We start from the raw sequence: 19,212 nt of genomic DNA, 5'->3' as shown, positions 1-19,212 counted from the left end.
AGAAAACATGACCTATGAGGGAAGATTGAAAAAATTGGGTTTGTTTAGTCTGGAGAAGAGAAGACAGAGGGGACATTATAACTGTTTTCAAGTCCATAAAATGTTGTTACAAGGAGAAGGAAGAATTGTTTTTCTTAACCTCTGAGGATAGGTTAACCTAACTGTCAGGGTGGTTAAGCACTGGAATAAATTTGCCTAGGGAGGTTGTGGAATCTCCATCATTGGAGATTTTTAATAGCAGGTTAGACAAACACCTCTCGGGGATGGTCTAGATAATACTTAGTCCTGCCATGAGTGCAGGGGACTGGACTAGATGATCTCTCGAGGTCCCTTCCACTTAGTGCCAGAGTGGTATTGGGTCTGTGATGGGGACCCTTGTCATGCTAGGAACCGACCTCCAAACCACCAGCTTGCTGCAGATGGGCCAGCAAACAGCTTGATGACCACTGTGAGTACCTACCTGGCTAAGTTTGAACAGGCAGCCCAACGATGAAAGAGTCGGTATGTCACTTCCAATTCCCAGAGCCAAACTGCTCACCTTGTAGGACATCTATTTACAGCTCTGCTGGAGGCTTCACTTTCCCTGTTAGTTTCAGGAGTAGCCCAGCCTGTGTCCTGCATGTAACCTTGGACCAACGCTGTCTCCAGACTGCAGCTCCATCATGTGAGCGAAAACCGATTCCTTCCTCCCGCCACGTGGTGTTTGTACACGGGCTTCTAGTACCTGCTTGTTCTCAATGTATTTGGGGGGCTGGGGGGGATTCCTCTCCCTCTGCAGATTGCTTTGCTGAAGATTCTCCTGGCTGCAGCACCCACCTCCAAAGCCAAGACCGACTCCATCAACATCCTGGCAGATGTGTTGCCTGAGGAGATGCCGTAAGTGCATGGGTGGGTGACAGGCAGCTGAGTGCTGGCTGTTTCAGCAACAGTGCAGTCTCCTGGCTGATGTGGGTAATGCAGTGATTTCCCGTTTCTGGGATGGCAGAATCCACATGTCCCTCTGGAGATGAAGTTTCTGTTTCCATGGGGAAAAAGGGATCTACGTGAGTGAATGGTCTTTGCTGGACCTCTGAGCCTTTCAGTGCTGCAGGCTGTACCAGACCAGTCCTCATGCTCTGTTAACGTGAATGGCTGTGACCCCAATTGATCTCTACTGGGAGTGACCCATGCTTGTTCACCTGATTCAGTAGAGCTCTTGTGGCCAGAATGCAGCACAAAAGAAAAGGCTGCTTATGGCCAGATGTCAAAATTAAACCTACCAGTACAAGAAGTAAAGCTTTACTGCTCTGTACGCAGAGTGTGTCTTTGGGAGAGCCCTCTTCATTCTAGTTTACTCCTGTAACAAGCTCCATCCCAGATTCTCCTTGTGCAGTGTAGTCCGTCCATTCTGTGACCCACTATGGTGCCCCTAGGCAGGACATGTTGGGAGCAGGAGACCCAGGGATAAGCACGGGGTCCTGTCTGGGTGGCAGGTTCAGTGAAGAATCCCCTTTATATAGAGCCCATGCAGATGAACAGAAATCAATCAGAACAAAAATCCCATCCCAGTAATGCTCATTGTACATGGATCTGTCCCTCCTTTTCTCCTTCCACACCAGCATCACAGTTCTTCAGAGCATGAAATTGGGGGTCGATGTAAACAGACACAAAGAGATCATTGTGAAGAGCATTTCGGCCACGCTGCTGCTGCTGCTGAAGCATTTCAAACTGAACCACATCTACCAGGTGAGCTTTATATGAGAAGGCCATTGCTAGGTGCTTCGCAGGGCAGGTGTGTTCAGGTTAGTGTCGCCTGGAGAGCAGCTGTGGCTTGTGACCTTTAGCCCCAGGGCATATCCTCTTTAGCATTACTAGCACAGGACGAGTGACTGTACATGGCTTGGGTTGTTTGGGTCACTTCCGCAAGGCTGTCCCCCCTTGTAAACCTCCACGTGGTTATTTCACAGTGGCCAAAACTTGACTACACCCGTGTTCAGCCTGAAGGGAAGACGTTCCTTTCATCCCCAGGAGTGGGAAGGGGATGGGGATTAGCCAAACCCCTCTGAGGCCTTGTCTAAACTACAGGTAGTCGGGGAATCTAGAGTTAAGAGTTAGAGACTTTCGCCTTTGCATCCTAACACAGTTTTGTTTGGCCTGAGTCTAAACTGGACCGAACGGTGTTGTGACCATGCTAAGGAGTTCCCTTATTAACAATGGCTGACTAAACATTACATTGGGCTGCATCCTTGGCCCTGTACTGCAGCCACTTTGCATACCGAATACCCATTTGATGTGAATACACTAAATTTTATGATCCCCAGCTGCAGTGGGTCCCTCATGCCCCCTTACGTGTTTGCGTCTTGCTCCCCTCACCACAGGAGGGCGTTCTTTCATTTTCCCCCTTTATCGTGACACGAGGGTGCATGCGATCCAGCAGGTAGTGCAGGAAAATGGCATCCGGGGGCTCCTAGGTTCTGATCCTGCTTGTTGTTTAACCCTGGGTGAGACATTGAAGTGCCTTTTGCATCCGTCACCTGTGCTGGAAAACAGAGTTAAAAAAAGCAGGAACCGCCCAGCGATCCAGCTGCTATTGCTGAGCTAAGACTGCCAGGGAAATAAACTACATTTCAAGCAGAACAAACCAGATTTACGTCCTGGCTCTAGTTTTGTGACCCTTCATATTTGTGTAAATGTCGCATCCAGCTGCGTGTGCATATCATGGTCACTGAGGTTACTGGTAAAATGATGTTCCGACCAGATGCTTTGTTCACCCGGGGGCTTTGCCAAGAGTTGCTCCCTGCTGCATCTGTCTGCTGTGGAGCTTGTACCAGAGCTTGGCTGTTGTGGAGCCGAGTGATCAGCAGAAATGAGGGTCCTCTTCCTGTTTTGTAATTAATCTGCAAACAGCATGTCACCTAAGGTGGCGAGATAGCAAGTGTGAAAAATTGGGACAGGGTGTAATAGGCACCTTTATAAGACAAAGCCCCAAATATCAGGACTGTCCCTATAAAATCGGGACATCTGGTCACCCTGATATCACCTCATTCTGGGAAACGTGGGGCTGTCAGACCACCAGTGTACTGGGCTGGCCAGCGGTTGGCCAGAAGCTGGAAGGGACTTGGCTAATCAGTGGAGACTCCCAGCCAGGAGGGGACAGAGGGCCATGGCCCCCCCACTTTTTACCAGCCGTAAGAGCGAGTGATGGGGGGAGTGGGCAGGGACTTGGAGGAAGAGGTGGTGCGAGGGTGGGGCCTCGGCGGGAGTCATGGCACAGGGTCACGGTTTGGGCACCTGTGCCCCCTGCCCTTTAGGGTGCTTCTGCTCCCCTGCTTCTAGTGCTGTCTCTCTGTACATCCCCCATGGTTCCGTTGGAAGACTGGGAGGTGATGTCCGTGCTGCAGCTGGCAGCGTCCCTCCCAGCCTGGGCAGACCAACAGGAGCTGGCTCTGCTTTAGCTAGTGGGTTAAATAGATCTGTGCGGCTGTCGCTAGACAGCCCCAGGGGCTCAGGCAGGCTTGGACTTGGGCAGTGAGCCCGAGCTGCTACCTACGCCCACACTGCTATTTTTAGTACACTAGCTCTTCCTAAGTTAGCGTGTGGCTCACTCCCAGCTGTAGTGTAGACATACCCAAAGAGGGACCAACAATTTTGCTTGGTGAGGAAAAAAGGGAGCTTCCCCTGGTTAAGCTATTAGCTGAGACCAGCTTAGCATGACCCCTGTGGGCCAGTCTTTGCATTTTACAGTGCTGCTCTGTCTGCTCCCATACTCTGTATTAGGAATTTGGAACCAGGAGTCCAAACTCCTTGGTCTTGTTTTGACTCTGAGTTTGGCTTGCTGTGTGACCCTGAGCCAGTCACTCCCCCTCTGTGTGCCTTAGGGCTTGTCTACACATGGAAATTAATCGGGAATATGGCAGAGTGAGAATTTAAAGCAGAGTAGTGCTTCCTGACCAATTCAATCTGTGGATGCTCTTGTTCTGGCCTTGTTCCAAATTAGTTTAATCCACTTCCAAAGTGGTTTACGCTAATTTGCAATAAGTGTGTCCACACATGGACTTAACCAGCCGTAGCTATTTTGTAATAACTCCCCATGTAGACAAGCCCTTAATGTCCCTCTTTGTAAAACATGGTCAGGGAAGAGAGAAACATGAGGCATCATTGTAATGTTTGTAAACACTTCAAGATGCTCTGATGGGAAGAGACTGGCTACTGGTGCCTAAACACCAGAGTAGGGGTGCAGTTTGTAATACCTAGCCAGAGAATGGCTAAGTATTAATTGTGTACAAATCACCACTGTCCGAAGTCACTGAGCACTGACAACTTGTTCTGTGCTGTGTAAAAATAAAGGAAGAAACCGTTCCTTCCAATGGAAGTTTGCTGTAAATCCCTGGGTAATGGGGGTTAGAAGAGTTTCAGAGTAGCAGCCGTGTTAGTCTGTATTCGCAAAAAGAAAAGGAGTACTTGTGGCACCTTAGAGACTAACAAATTTATTAGAGCATAAGCTTTCGTGAGCTACAGCTCACTTCATCGGATGCATTTGGTGGAAAAAACAGGGTTAGAAGAGGAATGCCTCTATTTGTAGCAATGTATATACAGATCACTTGTGCTTTAGGTTGTAGCCATTGCAACCATATTTCTAAAGGCTTTAGGATTAAATATTAACAGAGGGAGAGAACTGAAGATGCATGTACAAAGTTTGTTTTTTAGTTGAAACTTGGAAAGTGCTGGAGAGACCATTTGACAGAGAGAGAAGGAGACTGTTCCAGAGAGCAGGATCTGCAGATGAGATCCCTCTCGCGCCAGCAATTGTAGGGTTGTGGGGAGAAATGTACAGGAGACTGGCACCAGGCATATGGGGAAGAGCCAAGAGAGAAAAGGTCCAGCTGCAGTGAATCCATGGAAGAAGGTTTTTAATTGGATGCGGAAATGTGGCTTTTGTTTGATTTATTTTTTTTAACTGCACTGCCTGACTGTGTGCGTTCACCTCTTTTCTGCAGTTTGAGTACGTGTCTCAGCACTTGGTGTTTGCCAACTGCATCCCACTGATCCTGAAGTTCTTCAACCAGAATATCATGTCCTACATCACTGCCAAAAACAGGTACAGTCCGTTTTCAGCCGTTCCTTTTCCTCCTGCGCTTAGTAGGGGCTTTGTGTGTGTGGAGGAGATCTTCCTCTTGTGGTCACCAAAGCAACTGTAAGGGGCCATGTTCTAGGCAGGACAGAGTACTAGAGAACACACAACAGGGAAACAACCTTGTGCAGGTTAGAGGCTTGGGGTAGACAGAATCTCCTGGGCCTTTCTCACCTTCTGTGTCTATCACTCAGCTCTCTGGACCCCGACCAGCTGGCTTTAAATAGTCACAGCAGTGTCACTGAATTCCACTGCTGCTTATTATCAGTGCCTTGAAATAGGAAGGCCTTTATTTTACTCTGTGATTCGAGATATTGGACTTGTTAGTTAAATCTATATATGCCATGTCTGGATGTGCGCGCACACATACACACCTCCGCGCACACCTACACCTACATAGAGAACAGAGAAATAAGACTACACATGCATAAGTTCCTTCCAGGGAAGCACAGTTCTGTCTCCTTTGCTCTCCAGTTAGTTTCTGGATGTGGGACAGCTGGAAGTTTCAGTTTACTGTAGGACTTGGTATTTGAGCACGTCCGAAATGCAGTTCCACATACAGTATTGATGAGAGAACAATGAGCTGTAACAGCATTTCATATAGGTCTTCAGTTGGCTCTATGGACTAATCTCTATCTTGTACTGTAGGTTTATATACACAGAGGGAAAGGTTGTTTTCCCCTTCTAATCTGAGAAAGTTAAAGATGGAAAACAGCTGTCTGTGCAAAGCACGTTTATTCTCTTGTCATTAAAAGCTGCAGCTTTTCCATTTGGACCCAGTTCTTTTGAATGGGCAGAAATTGGGGGTGAAACACAATAAACATAATGTTAACTCTGGAGCCGTTAAAAATCCAAATTTTCCTCTATTAGTTACAGTCACGCAAGTGCGTGGAAGCTTAAATCCAAACAGTTTTGCTTTTTCCTGAGAACATTTCACATTAGCCTTTATAAGATTCCCCAAAAACTTTTGAGCATTGAGCCTATGCTGCTTGACAGTCTAAGACTTATGTTCAAATAAATAAATGAACAAGTTGTTAATGTGGGGCAGCAGTTTCTGACCATGCATAGAAACTGTGTGCAATCTTTGGGGAGCAGGTAGAAGTCCTGTACGTGGTCTTACTGTAACAGGTGCATTATGTGAAGTCTGGCTGCAATAGCTCACGAAAGCTTATGCTCAAATAAATTTGTTCGTCTCTAAGGTGCCACAAGTCCTCCTTTTCTTTTTGTGGATACAGACTAACACGGCTGCTACTCTGAAACCTGTCTCTTTGATTTTGGGATTTTACGCTGAATGGGCACTGACTCAGAAATCAGTACAGCAAGTCATCTTATTGTTTAAAGATTCCCTGTAGATAGATTTAAAAGATGAAGGGATAAGAAATAGCACAAGAACTAAGCTATTTTATTACGTGGCTACTCATTTTAGGTGTGTGCATGTCTTGGGGTGGGGGACCGGGTGTATTTATTCTTCTTTATTGGCTACTTTATATTAAGACATGAAAGCCTGAAGGGGTGATAGAGAGGTTTGCAGCCTTCACTCCGAATTTCCTTGCCGCTATCAGTTTAAGTAAGTCAGATCTCTTATTATTTTAACCTAGGGTTTTTTAAAATCTATAAATAGCTAATCTGTTTTGGCTTAATGGGTCCAAATTACTCGAGTCTTTAGTACTGCACTCAGGATGTACTTTAGAGCAATAAGAAATTGACAAGTGTTGTTGAGCAGAGAGACAGAAGGTGTCACGAGTTTGGAAATAGGATGGGAGGTAGTCTGTCAATCAGAAATGCAAAAGGCAGGTGCATCTGCAAGACAGGCTCTTCAGTGTGGCTCACACTAAGAAAACTTTTGAGAAATCGTGACCTACTTGGAAAGCAAGTGATTTCCTAGCAGCACCCAAAAACTTGGCGTGTGGGGTGGGGAAGTCACAGCTGCACAATTCTGCCTGTGCCAACTGGGATCATTGTAATTAAGAATCCTAGAATCACAGGGTTAGAAAGGACTGCAAGGACCATCTAGTCTAAGATGCAGGATATAGTGAACTAGAGTTGGAGATCATAATGGTTGACTGGGAAAAGTAATGGTGACCGGTTTAGAACAGCTCCTTGAATACTGATCTGCTGCTTCATGAATGCTGCTTCTCCCTTCCCTGTCTCCCACAGCATCTCTGTCCTGGATTATCCACACTGCACAGTTCATGAGCTGCCTGAGCTCACTGCGGAAAGCCTGGTAAGGAGAACATCAATAACCCTTGTAACAGACATTGCAGCCCCAGAAGGAAGCGCTTAGCACGGGCTCACCACCAGCTGCAGGCATGTCCCAGCACTTCCTTCTCTAGCTGCAGCCCCACAGACTTGCCTGCAGCTGGGGCATTTCTTCAAAATCATGTCAATAAGCAACATGCCATGGCAAACCTTTGAGTCCCATAACATTGCAGGCAATGGGACGGGAATGATTCCCGGCAAAATGTCGCTATTAACCAGAAGTCGTCAATATCCAGTTGCTATTAAGTGTAAGCTACTTTATCCGGGTCAGACATACCTGGACTGGAGATGACACATCATAATGGCAGATTCACAACCACAGTCATTTTAAAGGGACTCTGAAGAAGAGTTTAGACTCACGTTTAATGTTGTAACCCTGGGAACCCAGAGAGGATGGCTGGATCAAGCAGAAGCAGGGACTGTTGGACTGGAGAGTGAGGAGAATGGGAGACTTTCTGGCAGTGGGGAGATGGGGCAAGGTTCTCCTCTGGAAGGACTTTGACTCAACCCATCTTCTATGAGCCAGAGGCCAGTCCAGACTAGTGTTCCCTACGTTATCTGTAGGGCCCTACCAACTTCATGGCTGTGAAAAACATGTCTTGGACCATGAAATCAGCCCTTCCACGTGAAGTCTGATCTCCCCTGCTGCTGGGAGCTTGGGGCTAGCTGCTGGTCTGGAGACGCTGGGGAGGGAAAGGAGTTATCCTTCCCCTGCATGGCTGCTCTTGGTAGGGAGATCAGACCCACCTCCAGAGGCAGTGCAGAAATGAGGGTGATACACCCTCCATGTCTCCCCCCCCCCCCCCGTGCCAGACCCCCCACTCCCATGGTTCCAGCTGCAGCTCCGGGCGCTGAGTTCGGGGCTTCCTGGGGACTTCCGCTCCCTGCTGTTCTAGCCAGGGCTCAGGGCACCCCCCACCACTCCAGCTGGAGCTTGGGACAGCCTGGGCTTCAGGGCTTTTTCCCCAGGGCTCCTGCCGGGGCTTCCACCCTGTGGCTTCTTCTGGGTCTGGGGCACTCATTTTTCCAGGGGGGGCCCCCAAATAGGCTGGGGGGCCCTGCTGTAATCTGGCCTGGACTTGCAGCTAAGAGCCCATGACTGGAGCGCTACCATCAGCACAGGGGAGATCCTACCCACCTACATCTCTGGGAACCTCCTCTAACTGCAGAAAGCTCAGAGACTGCACAGAAGTGCAGCACAGAAGTGAGAGTGGCAATCTTGGGACTTTCCCTACAACAACTTTGCACTCCCCGCCTCTTCCTCCCCCATGATCCCATTGTGGGTAAGGACCCCCAGTTACAACACCATGAAATTCATTAAATTGACTAATTTTAAAACCCTCTCGCCGTGACATTGACCAGAATGGACTGTGACTATGGTAGGGCCCTAATTTTCTGTCTTCCAAACCCTTAGCCCATCCAGTGATTCACATGGGAGCTGTTCAGTATGGTAAGAGCTGACAGCCATCAGACCAGGGCGGGAAGTGTTCTCTAGATCTGAAGGATCAAATTCCGCTCTTGAATGCTGCTAGGGGGCAATCATCAAACTGCATGTGTGCCTAAGGGCAGAATTTAGCCCTTAATATGTAGTGCAGTTGGGTTTGTTTGGCATTGCCCATGGTGAAAACAGCAAATAGCCACCGTTGTTACAGGGCCTGCAGTATTTGAGATCCACTTTTTCAGGGCAAGTAAAGGGGAGGGAGTACAAGTGAACTAACAATATTCCCAAAGCAGTGCTGCAAAACCCCTAATGATGCCAGGGCAACAATAAAATCAGCAGATGGAACTAAATTTATTCCATGCTCCATCCAAAAAGCAGTTTAAAAAAAAACAAACAAACAAACCCACAACCCTCTGCATACTCAGTGGTGCTGGGGAAAAGTTTAAGTTCTGCTTTTAAGAAAGTCTCAAAAAAAAAAAATGAAGACTATAAGGCAGTACACATGTACTTCTCCAGTGGGCCAGATTTTGTGTTTAAACTGGAGTGAACTTTTAAGCCACTTGGACTTCACTTTCTCTGAAGCAACAGTGACATCTAGTGGCATATTCTGATAATTGCAGCTGTTTTCTTAGTTTGCACTTGAAGCAACTATGAAGTGCAGTATGAACATTCACTGATTTCGCCTCATAACTCTCCTGTCATGGAGATGAATGTTATCCTCACTTGACAGGTGGAGGAGCCAGAGCACTCTGTGTGTGTGTGTGTGTGTGTGTGTGTGTGAGAGAGAGAGAGAGAGAGAGAGGAGCTTGGGTAAGTCCCTGACAGAACCGGAGTTAAAATTTGGGAGCTTTTGGCACCCAATCACAGGCTCATCCCACTAGACCATGCTGGTTCCTGGAGATCTTCCCAGTCCTAAACCATCTGCATTTAAACAGATCTAGAGCACCTGTTGATAGTTCTAGTTGTGGATCATAGTTGTGGATGGTGGACTTGCGTACCACTGCAATTCAAACACAGGTCTCAGCAATCTGTTATCTTCATTATTTCCTTCAGGTTTACAGTTCCAGAATTCAGCCCAGTGCAGATGGGCTATTTAAGGCCTGTGCATCAATTGGGTCGCACTTAAGCTTCCAAATCAAGAAAACGCAACTGAGCGCACAACGTTGAGAGATCGAGGAGGCAGCAAAATCTAACAAGGTGACGATGAGTCACTGCAACTACTCATGTAGAAACTGGTCAAATGGCACATGTGTTAAAGTTTAGAGAAGCAATTTCTCAACACTTTAAGCAATTGCTTCTTGCAAGAGCTAGTTCTTCTTCGAGTTATTGCCCCTCTGGGTGCACCGCTGCGGGATATACGTGCACCCATGTGTTCTTAATCAGAGATTTTAGTCAGCAGGACCCAGGGGTCTGTGCCTCTTGCCTACAGTCTATAAATCCTTGTGCTCTGGGGTAAGAACTGCTGCATTCCCCACTATCAGCCCCTCGTTCTGAGTGCATTGGGGATCCTGCCTCCTGTCACACGGGTGCAATACCCACCCATGCAGTTCATGCAGCACATATTTTTGGCTGCTTCTGAACCCATCCATCCTTTCTCCATTCCTTGGAAGGGGAAGAGTCAGAGCCCAGACCTGTCCCCATGATTCACTCCAATGAACCGCAGAACTTGCTCAAATTAGGGGGAAAAAGAAAGATCCTTCAGGTGTCCCCTCACATTAACAGCAGTGGTTAAAGGCCAGGGGCATAAGTCCTCCATTCACCCCCTAAGTCCAGCAACCAAGCTCGCTTCTGGAACGAAGGAGTAAGTGCCTCCAGACTCACTCCTTCCCTTTTCCCCTGGATTGGGATGGTGATGAGGGAAGGCAACCTTCTCCCTTGGGGGCAGAGAGGAGAAACACCTTCCAGCCCTCTTCCCTGGATTGGCAGGGTTGTCAGCCACATCTCATTGGAGTAGGGGAGCAACCCCCCTCCTTTTCCTCATCCTATTTCTTCACACAACGCATAGTCAACCTGTGGAACTCCTTGCCATAGGATGTTCTGAAGGCCAAGACTATAACAGGGTTCAAAAAAGAACTAGATAAGTTCATGGAGGACAGGTCCATCAATGGCTATTAGCCAGGATGGGCAGGGATGCAAAGCCATTCTCTGAAGTGTCCCTCTGTTTGCCAGAATCTGGGACTGGATGACAGGGCATGGATCACTCAATAACTGCCCTGTTCTGCTCACTCCCTGTGAAGCATCTGGCACTGGCCACTGTCAGAGGATTGGATGCTGGGCTAGATGGACCACTGTTCTAATCCAGTATGGCCGTTCTTATGTTATCCCTGAACTGCGGGCCAGGCAAGGATACTGCTCCCCAGAGGGGTGGCAGATTGGCCCTTTTCCCCATCTCTGGGTAGGAGAGAAGGGGTCAGGTAAAATTTGCCTCAATTTTTAACTCAACTACAAGTTGAGGACAAAATAGAGCATTGGCAGGTCTGTCCCTCCCTATATACTCTAACATCAGAGCATGAGGATGTGTGGAATGCAGGTGTGGACACACAGGCGCTCCGGTCAAGAGTACATGGGCACACGTGCATCCAACAATAGTGCACCCATAGGGACAAAACCTCTCAAACTCCAGTTACTGTACACCTCTCCTTCTAGAGCATACTAGGGGAGAAACTGTTCTGGATTTAATCTGAAGTCACATACCGAAGCTAGTTTGAGTGGGGATAGTTGCTGAGCCATTAAGGGAGAGTAGCTACAGTATAATTAGATTTAACATCCATAGGACAGGTAAAGTACCAGAAAGCGACATTAAACTTTAGAAGAGGAGATCTGAATAATATGAGAAGGTTAGTCAGAAAGGACATAAAGCTGAAAGGAAAGGCCATAAAATCCCTGGAGTTGACTTGGATGCTACGAAGGAAAACAGAGTCTCAGAAGCCATGCATACCACTGAATAAGAAGAGAACCAGAAGGCCATGGAGTAAACCATTATATGACTAAGGGCTCGTCTACACTTAAAATACTGCAGTGAAGATGCTACCTACGCTGATGGGAAGGGTTCTGCCGTTGGTGTAGGTAATCCACCTCCCAGGCAGTAGTTAGGTCGACCAGAGAATTCTACTTTTGACCTAGTGCTGTCTACACCCTGGTTTAGGTCTGTTTAACTGTGTTGCTCAGGGGTGTGGATTTTTCATACCCCTGAGCAGCATAGTTGTATTGACTTAATTTCCAAGTGAAGACCAGGCCTAAATGCTAAGCTTTTGAGAGGCTATTCAAGCCAAAGAGAAATCCTTTAAAATTTGGAAATCTAACCTTAGTGAATCCAATAAACAGGAGTATAAATTACAGCAGGCTTTAAGTAAAAGGCAAATTAGAAGGAGCAAAATGGAGTTCAAAGAGCAAATAGCTAGAGAGTCTCAACATGAGAGTCTTTGTTTCAGAAGCAGGAACCCTACAAAAGAATCAGTGGATTCACTGGATCACCAAGGGTTAAATGGAGCAATTAAGGAAGATAATTAGAAATAGAATAACAAATCATCTGGAAGATCATAATCTGATTGGGTCTAACCAGCACAGATTCAGCAAAGGAAAGTTGTCTCACTAATCTCTTAGAATTCTTTAGACATCATTATTTATTTGTATTGCTGTGCACACATATACTAAGTGGAAAGGGATCTAGAACCATGGAGGGTGTCATTAGAAGAAAATGGCTTATGACTCAGCAGATGAAAGGTGGAATACACACATTGCTTCATTGAGAAGGACAATGAGGAGCCAGTAAAACTAGATGGTAGAGTTAAAATCTGTGCAACAATTCAAATTCCTCCATTCATTGTTGAGCCATGACGGGAAAGTGCATGTGGGTGCTAGGAGTCTCATTAAGAGCACTTGGTGCAAATGGAGGGAGTTGCTGGGAATTCTCTGCAATAAGGATAAGCCAAGTATACTAAAGAGCAAAGTGTATAAGACCATGCTTAGGCCAGCCAGGATGTACATGTCAGAATGCTGGGCAATGAGAGAGAGAGAGAGAGTACAACTACTTCACATTGACAAAATGAGAACGCTCAGGTAGACACTGGGTCTGACAAGAGCTGATAGGCTATCCAGTGGAATGGTACGAGCCATGATGCAGGTAGTCCCCCTCACGGGAAAGTTGAGGGAGTATTGACTGCAGTGGCAGGGTCTTGTGAGGCAATATGACACAGGATATGTTGGCCAGAGAGCACAAGATCTAGCAGTCACAGGATGAAGACCACAAAGGTCTAGAAAAACATGGTTCGAGACATGGAAGGAGAACATGAAGAAGGTTGGTGCCAGCTTGAAAGACTCATTCAACAGGATCTCTTGGCAATGAACAAAAGCCACCAATCACAACTAATTGGACAAGGTGAAGGCAAAGAAGAAGATAGTGAACATGTCAATGAAATAGTGGATATAGAAGAACTAGATGACATTACTTAGACTTCCAAAAGGCCTTAGAAAAGGTCCCTTACAAGAGTCTACTAAAGAAGCTAGGTGTAGTCATTGGGTGAGAGGCAAAGTATTGTCATGCTCAGAAAACTGGTTAGAAAATGGAATGCAGAGTAGGATTAAATGGTCAGTTTTCATCACGGTAACAGGTTAACACGGGGGGCCTTAAGGGATATATTAATAATATGGAAAAGAGGTGAATAGTGAGATAACTTTGTGTCATCTGCAAATTTTGCTATCTAGGTTAATTGGGACCTGAGAGGACTGTGAGGAACTTCAGAACAGGGTGGATAAAAATAGATTATTTTTAAAAAATCCTATTTTATTTAAATTAGATTTTTTTGATTATTTAAATCATAATTTTTTTCTTTTAAAAAATAAACCTGTTAATATAATGAAATATGAACACAATACAAAGTATGTTAAGATCTAAACTTATTATAAACTCTTAAAACATTTAAATAAAAAATAAATATGCTGAATCTATCTAAAACTTTGAGTTAAAGGCTGCTTTTCTATAGAAATCAGGGGGAAAACATCTGACTTTTGAGGTCAGGCTTTATAAATATGGAATAGGTCAGCCTAAGTAGCTTAGGAGACTGTCTCATTTTCAAGAGATTTAGGCAAGTAAGAACTTAAGCTCCAGTCACTTTTACTTAGGCATATTTGAAAATTTTTCCCAGGCTGACCTAAAATAATCAGTTAAATTCACTGACTAGAGTTAATCCCTCTGTTTAATAAATCATTTAGTTGTAAATGTGAAATGTGTTTTGATAAGAGAAATTTGTGTGTCCAAAACACTTAAGGTTGTTTTGTTAAACACACAAAACAGCATATAAAATTTATTTGTATTAAATTAAATTCCAGTTACCAGCCTAATTCAGCTTGACACAAATATAAGCAAAACATTAATTATCTAGTAAATAAGCAATATATCATTCACCATATTCTAACATACTAAAAATATACAATTAATAAGAATCTGAAAATATTAAACTATATAATTACTCAAATACATGTATAAACAGTAGAACCTCAAAGTTGCGAACACCTTGGGAATGGAGGTTGTTTGTAACTCTGAAATGTTCGTAACTCTGAACAAAACGTTATGGTGGTTCTTTCAAAAGTTTACAACTGAACATTGACTTAATACAGCTTTGAAACTTTACTATGTAGAAGGAAAATGCTGCTTTTAATCATCTTAATTCAAATGAAACAAGCACAGAAACAGTTCCCTTACCTTGTCAAATCTTTTTTTAACTTTCCCTTTCTTTCTTTCTTTATTTATTTTTAGTAGTTTACGTATAACACAGTCCTCTCCTGTATTTGCTATTTTTTCTCTGCTGCTGCCTGATTCCGTAATTCCAGTCCAAATGAGGTGTGTAGTTGATGGGTCAGTTTGTAATTTGTTGTTCGTAACTCTGAGGTTCTACTGTAGTTCTAGGGAACCCTCTTAAGTAGCAAAAAGATGTACCAAATCTGGTGCAACATGGCTTAATGGTTATATCATCTAATAAGCATGTAACTTTATTTATTTAGAAAATAACTGAAGTATAAATGGAAGAGTTGATTAAAATCGATTATTTAAATTGAGGCTTTCCACTTGGTGATTTAAATCATGATTTAAATTGCTTTGATTTAAATCAATCCACCCTGCTTCAGAGAGATCTAAACAAGCCAGGGAAATGGGCAACACCATGGCAGATTAAATTCAAGGTTGACCAATGCAAAGTAGTTGGAGGCACATTGGAGGGGCGGAAAACACCATACAGGGTTCTAAACTGACTATCTCAATTCAAGAAAGGGTACTGGGTGTCACTGTAGACAGCTCAATGAAACCTCTGTTCAGTGTACAGCTGAGATCCAAAAAAATCAGTGGTGCAGCCCCCTTGGATCCTGTGTCCCATGCTGGTCTCCCCCTTGCAAAAAGGATATTGCAGAACAGGAGAGGGTTCAGCGAGGACAGATGAGAATGATCAAGGGTCTGGAAAAATGCCTATGTTAGGTACAATTGAAAAGACTGAAATAGTTTGCTTTAGAAAGGAGGCAAATTAGAGGAGACAAGTAGATTGGGAGCTTTTTTCTCACTGTCTCGTAATACACAAACAAGGGGACAGTCAATTAAATGTAAAGAGTAGGGGAAATCAAAACCAGTAAATGGATACTCTTTCATACAATATGTAATTACATTGTTGAAGTCATTGCCACAGGAAATAGTTAAGGAGCCAAATTTAACAAGATTAAAAATGGGATTGTATCCTTCAATGGATATCAAGTATATCCAGAGTTGTTATATTGGTCTGAATTCAGCAAGATGAAATTCAATAAAGATAAGTGCAAATTACTTTTCTTAAGAAGGGAAAAATCAAATGCACAACTACAAAATGGGGAATAACTGGCTAGGCAGTAGCACTGCTAAAAAGGATTTGGGGTTTATAGTGGATCACTAATTGAATATGAGTCAATAATGTGATACAGTTGCGAAAAAGGAATATCATTCAGGGATGTATTAACAGGAATATTGCATGTAAGACTTGGAAGGTAATTGTCCTGCTCTACTCAACACTGGGGAGGCTTCAACAGGAGTACTGTGTCCAATTCTGGGTACCACACTTCAGAAAAGATGTAGACAAATTGGAGGGAGTTCTGAGGAGAGCAACAAAAATGCTAAAAGGTTTAGCAAACCTGACCAATGAGGAAAGCTTAAAACTGGGCAAGTTTAGTCTTGAGAAAAGAAAACCGTGTGTGTGTGTGGGAAAAACCTGTTAACAGCTTCAAATATGTTAAGGGCTCTTATAAACAGAATTAGATCAGTTGTCCACTAAAGGTAGGACAAGCGGGAATGGGCTTAATCTGCAGCAAGGGAGATTTAGATTAGATACTAGGAAAAACTTTCTACCTGTAAGGACAGTTAAGATCTGGAACGGGCTTCCAAGGGAGGTTGTAGAATCCCCATCACTGGGGGTTTTTAAGAATAGGTTGGACAAACACCTATCAGGGATGGGCTAGGTTTTCTTAGAATTACAGAATCCTAGAATATCAGGGTTGGAAGGGACCTCAGGAAGTCATCTAGTCCAACCCCCTGCTCAAAGCAGGACCCATCCCCAACTAAATCATCCCAGCCAGGGCTTTGTCAAACCTGACCTTAACTGGTCCTTCCTCAGGTCAGGGGGCTGGACTTGATGACCTATCGAGGTCTCTTCCCTTCCATAATGTCAATAAGTACATTTGGAAGGAATAATTTGAATATGTCAGGGGGCCCCTGAACCACTGTCCCATGTGCTGTTGCACTTCTAGCAACTGAAATACATTTGTAAGAAGCTCATGAGGTGCTTATGATTTTCTTCCTGGAAACCCTCATCTTGCCGTACTTAAGAGTTCTGTAGAATTTGCAGCTGTACTGCTGTTGGGAAGACCGTTGAGGAGTAAGGTGCACCTAGCTCCTCTTCTCATAGGTCTGAGGTGATCCTTTCATGACCTCGTGTGTGCTAGATCATTGCAGTAGGTCATCCTACTTAGCCAGGTCTTAGTTTTCACTTTTCTTTCCTCTTCTGAGTTTTCTTGGTTGGTTCCATGGCTGAGCTGGATAGTAGATGTTACATTATGTCTGGGCTGGTACGCTTAGCACCCAAATTCTTACATTTTAAGCTAGGTCTGGAGGCTTTTCGTAGGTCTGTGTGTAGATGATGAATATTTTTTCTTTCTCTCTCGGGATCTACAGATCACTCTGCCAGGGTTGTTACAAAGGTTTTCTTGTTTACATGGAAATGGCATGTTATGTTTTAACGAGTGAAATAAAACTAAGACTCCCCCGCCCCCAAAAAACGTGTTGATTTTCAGTGGTTCTCAAAGTTTTGTATTGGTGACCCCTTTCACACAGCAAGCCTCTGTGTGCGAACCCCCCCTTATAAATTAAAAACACCGGTTTTTATATTAAATACTATTATAAATGCTGGAAGTGAAGCAGGATTTGGGGGTGGAGGCTGACAGCTTGTGATCCCCATGTAATAACCTTGCAACCCCCTGAGTGGTCACGAGCCCCAGTTTGAGATCACCTTATTTAATAGGACTGAAACATGCCCTAATGTTCCTTATAAGGGGGGGGAGGAGAGAGAGAGGGAGTGTGTGTGAAATGTATTCCTTCAACTAGAATTTTCTGCATCTAATGAAAAGGTGTTATACTTCACTGATGCCCTGGTTTGAACTTTATTAATGTTATGATTACATATTTCTTAGCTGTCATAGCAGTTGATTGTGCTCTGTGGGAATGAAAATATCTCTGGTGCGGGTTGAATACAAAGAAATAGATTGTGTTTACATTCTGCTTCCATGAAAAATTTATACAGAAGGAGTAAATCAATGAGATTTTTTAAAATATAGCTTCTTTTTCAGAGGCAGTCCAAAAAAGAAAAACCAGGGGTCGGGGGAGAGGAAGGCTAATGAAAAGGACTAGGATAAAACATAATCGCCTTTGGGTCAGTTCAGTGTCCCCCTCCCCCTTTCTCAGGCGGAGTGCCATGTACTTGTTGTCATATGGGAGGCAGGGTTCCCCAGGGAGACGGTAAAGGGAAGAAAAGTGCGATCTTGCCTGGTTACACTGTCGTCAGACAGGGAACACGAGACTCGCTTCTTTGGTCTCCTGTGAAAACGCTGTGAGAAAAGAGCAGAGCCAGGTCTTGCTTAATCTTTCCTCATTAGAGGAGTTGGAGAGCGTGAGCCAGTTTAGCAGTGTAATTCGAGGGGATGTTCTTGTTGCCTATTGGATAATTCCTCCTTCATAAAGGAGGTGTGAAGACTTAGAGTAATTAAGCTTTACAGTTAAAGTAAGGATGACAGCAAAAATAATTCCAGCCCACCATTATAATACTGCTGATAACCCAAAGCAACAATAACAAAACCAAGGCTAGTTAAGTTAAAAAGGCTTTGCGTGCATGAAAGCATTCTGGCTGAAGAAACACAGCCTGTTGCAGTTTGCAGGTGAGGACTGTACGTTGTCATGAGGAATACTTTACAGCCACAGGGGTCTCCTGTCTGGATAAATTCTGCACGCCATTTGATTGATGTTTAGTGGTAGATTGCCTCTGTAGTCTAGCCTGCACTGGAAAAGGTTTGCTGCTGTAGCTGTGCAGACCCTCTTTGTGTAGACACAACTTCTACCAGTGAAAATATGCTGTACTGGTATAGCTTATACCAGTTGCCTGAACTAAATAAGCTATGCTGGCAAAATCACTTCCTTGTTGGCATAACTGTCTACACAAGGGCTATTTCTGATTATAAAAATGTTGTTTAAAAAGAACCCACACCTCTAACAGATGTTATACCGGCAAAAGTTTCTACTGTAGACCTGGCCTTTAAGAGGTGAAATATGATAGTGGCGTCCTTTCTTACAAAAGCCACTTCATTGTCTCCCAGCCTCCTTTCACAGCTTAGAGCTCTTCCTTTGAGCAGGCCTAGTATTTGTGCCATGTGACAAGTTTCAGTTTCTCATGGGTTCCTAGGTATTTGCTAGACAAATGAAAATGGCTTATAAAACTGCCAGTACTAGTGTCTGCCCTTATTCCCAAATCGATTATTGTGTACCAACAGAGAGCTCAAGCGTGTACAAATAGAGGGAGATGGTCCTTGCCGTGAGGAGCTTACCTCCCAAATTGGACACTGACGTGTCAGATCAGATACAAATGAACGTCCTCAATTTGGGGGGACATTTTAGTCCATTTTTATTTTTTAAATTGATGTTTATTACCCCCCAAAATTGATGATGAAGCCGAAGGGACTGGATCTGGTTTGAAATCTCTAGAATACCAGGGTTAACTGCGTGGGCCTTTCAGACAAGATCTTCAAATCCCAGGTTCTGTCTTCTCTGCATGAACATCTTTTTAAAATCTAGGGGAGCTTTGTGTACGTGTAGAAATTTGTTCTTGCATCCTTGCCATGATGTCCA

General features: G+C 44.5%; 1 protein-coding gene across 2 annotated transcripts in view; it reads left to right on the top strand.

The window, feature by feature from the left end:
• Positions 1–19,212, top strand: part of STRIP2 (striatin interacting protein 2) — a 62,306-nt gene that overhangs the window by 35,006 nt on the left and 8,088 nt on the right. For both annotated transcript variants that reach the window (XM_038419683.2, XM_038419704.2), the window contains 4 exons: positions 779–876; positions 1,599–1,725; positions 4,977–5,077; positions 7,268–7,334. In XM_038419683.2, coding sequence (XP_038275611.1) covers positions 779–876; positions 1,599–1,725; positions 4,977–5,077; positions 7,268–7,334 — 393 coding nt within the window. The remainder of the gene's footprint in view (positions 1–778; positions 877–1,598; positions 1,726–4,976; positions 5,078–7,267; positions 7,335–19,212) is intronic.

This window comes from Dermochelys coriacea, chromosome 1 (genome assembly GCF_009764565.3).
Source record: "Dermochelys coriacea isolate rDerCor1 chromosome 1, rDerCor1.pri.v4, whole genome shotgun sequence".
NCBI lineage: Eukaryota > Metazoa > Chordata > Testudines > Dermochelyidae > Dermochelys > Dermochelys coriacea.
The sequence above is the reverse complement of the archived record's forward strand: the minus strand, read 5'-3'. Positions and strand labels throughout refer to the sequence as shown.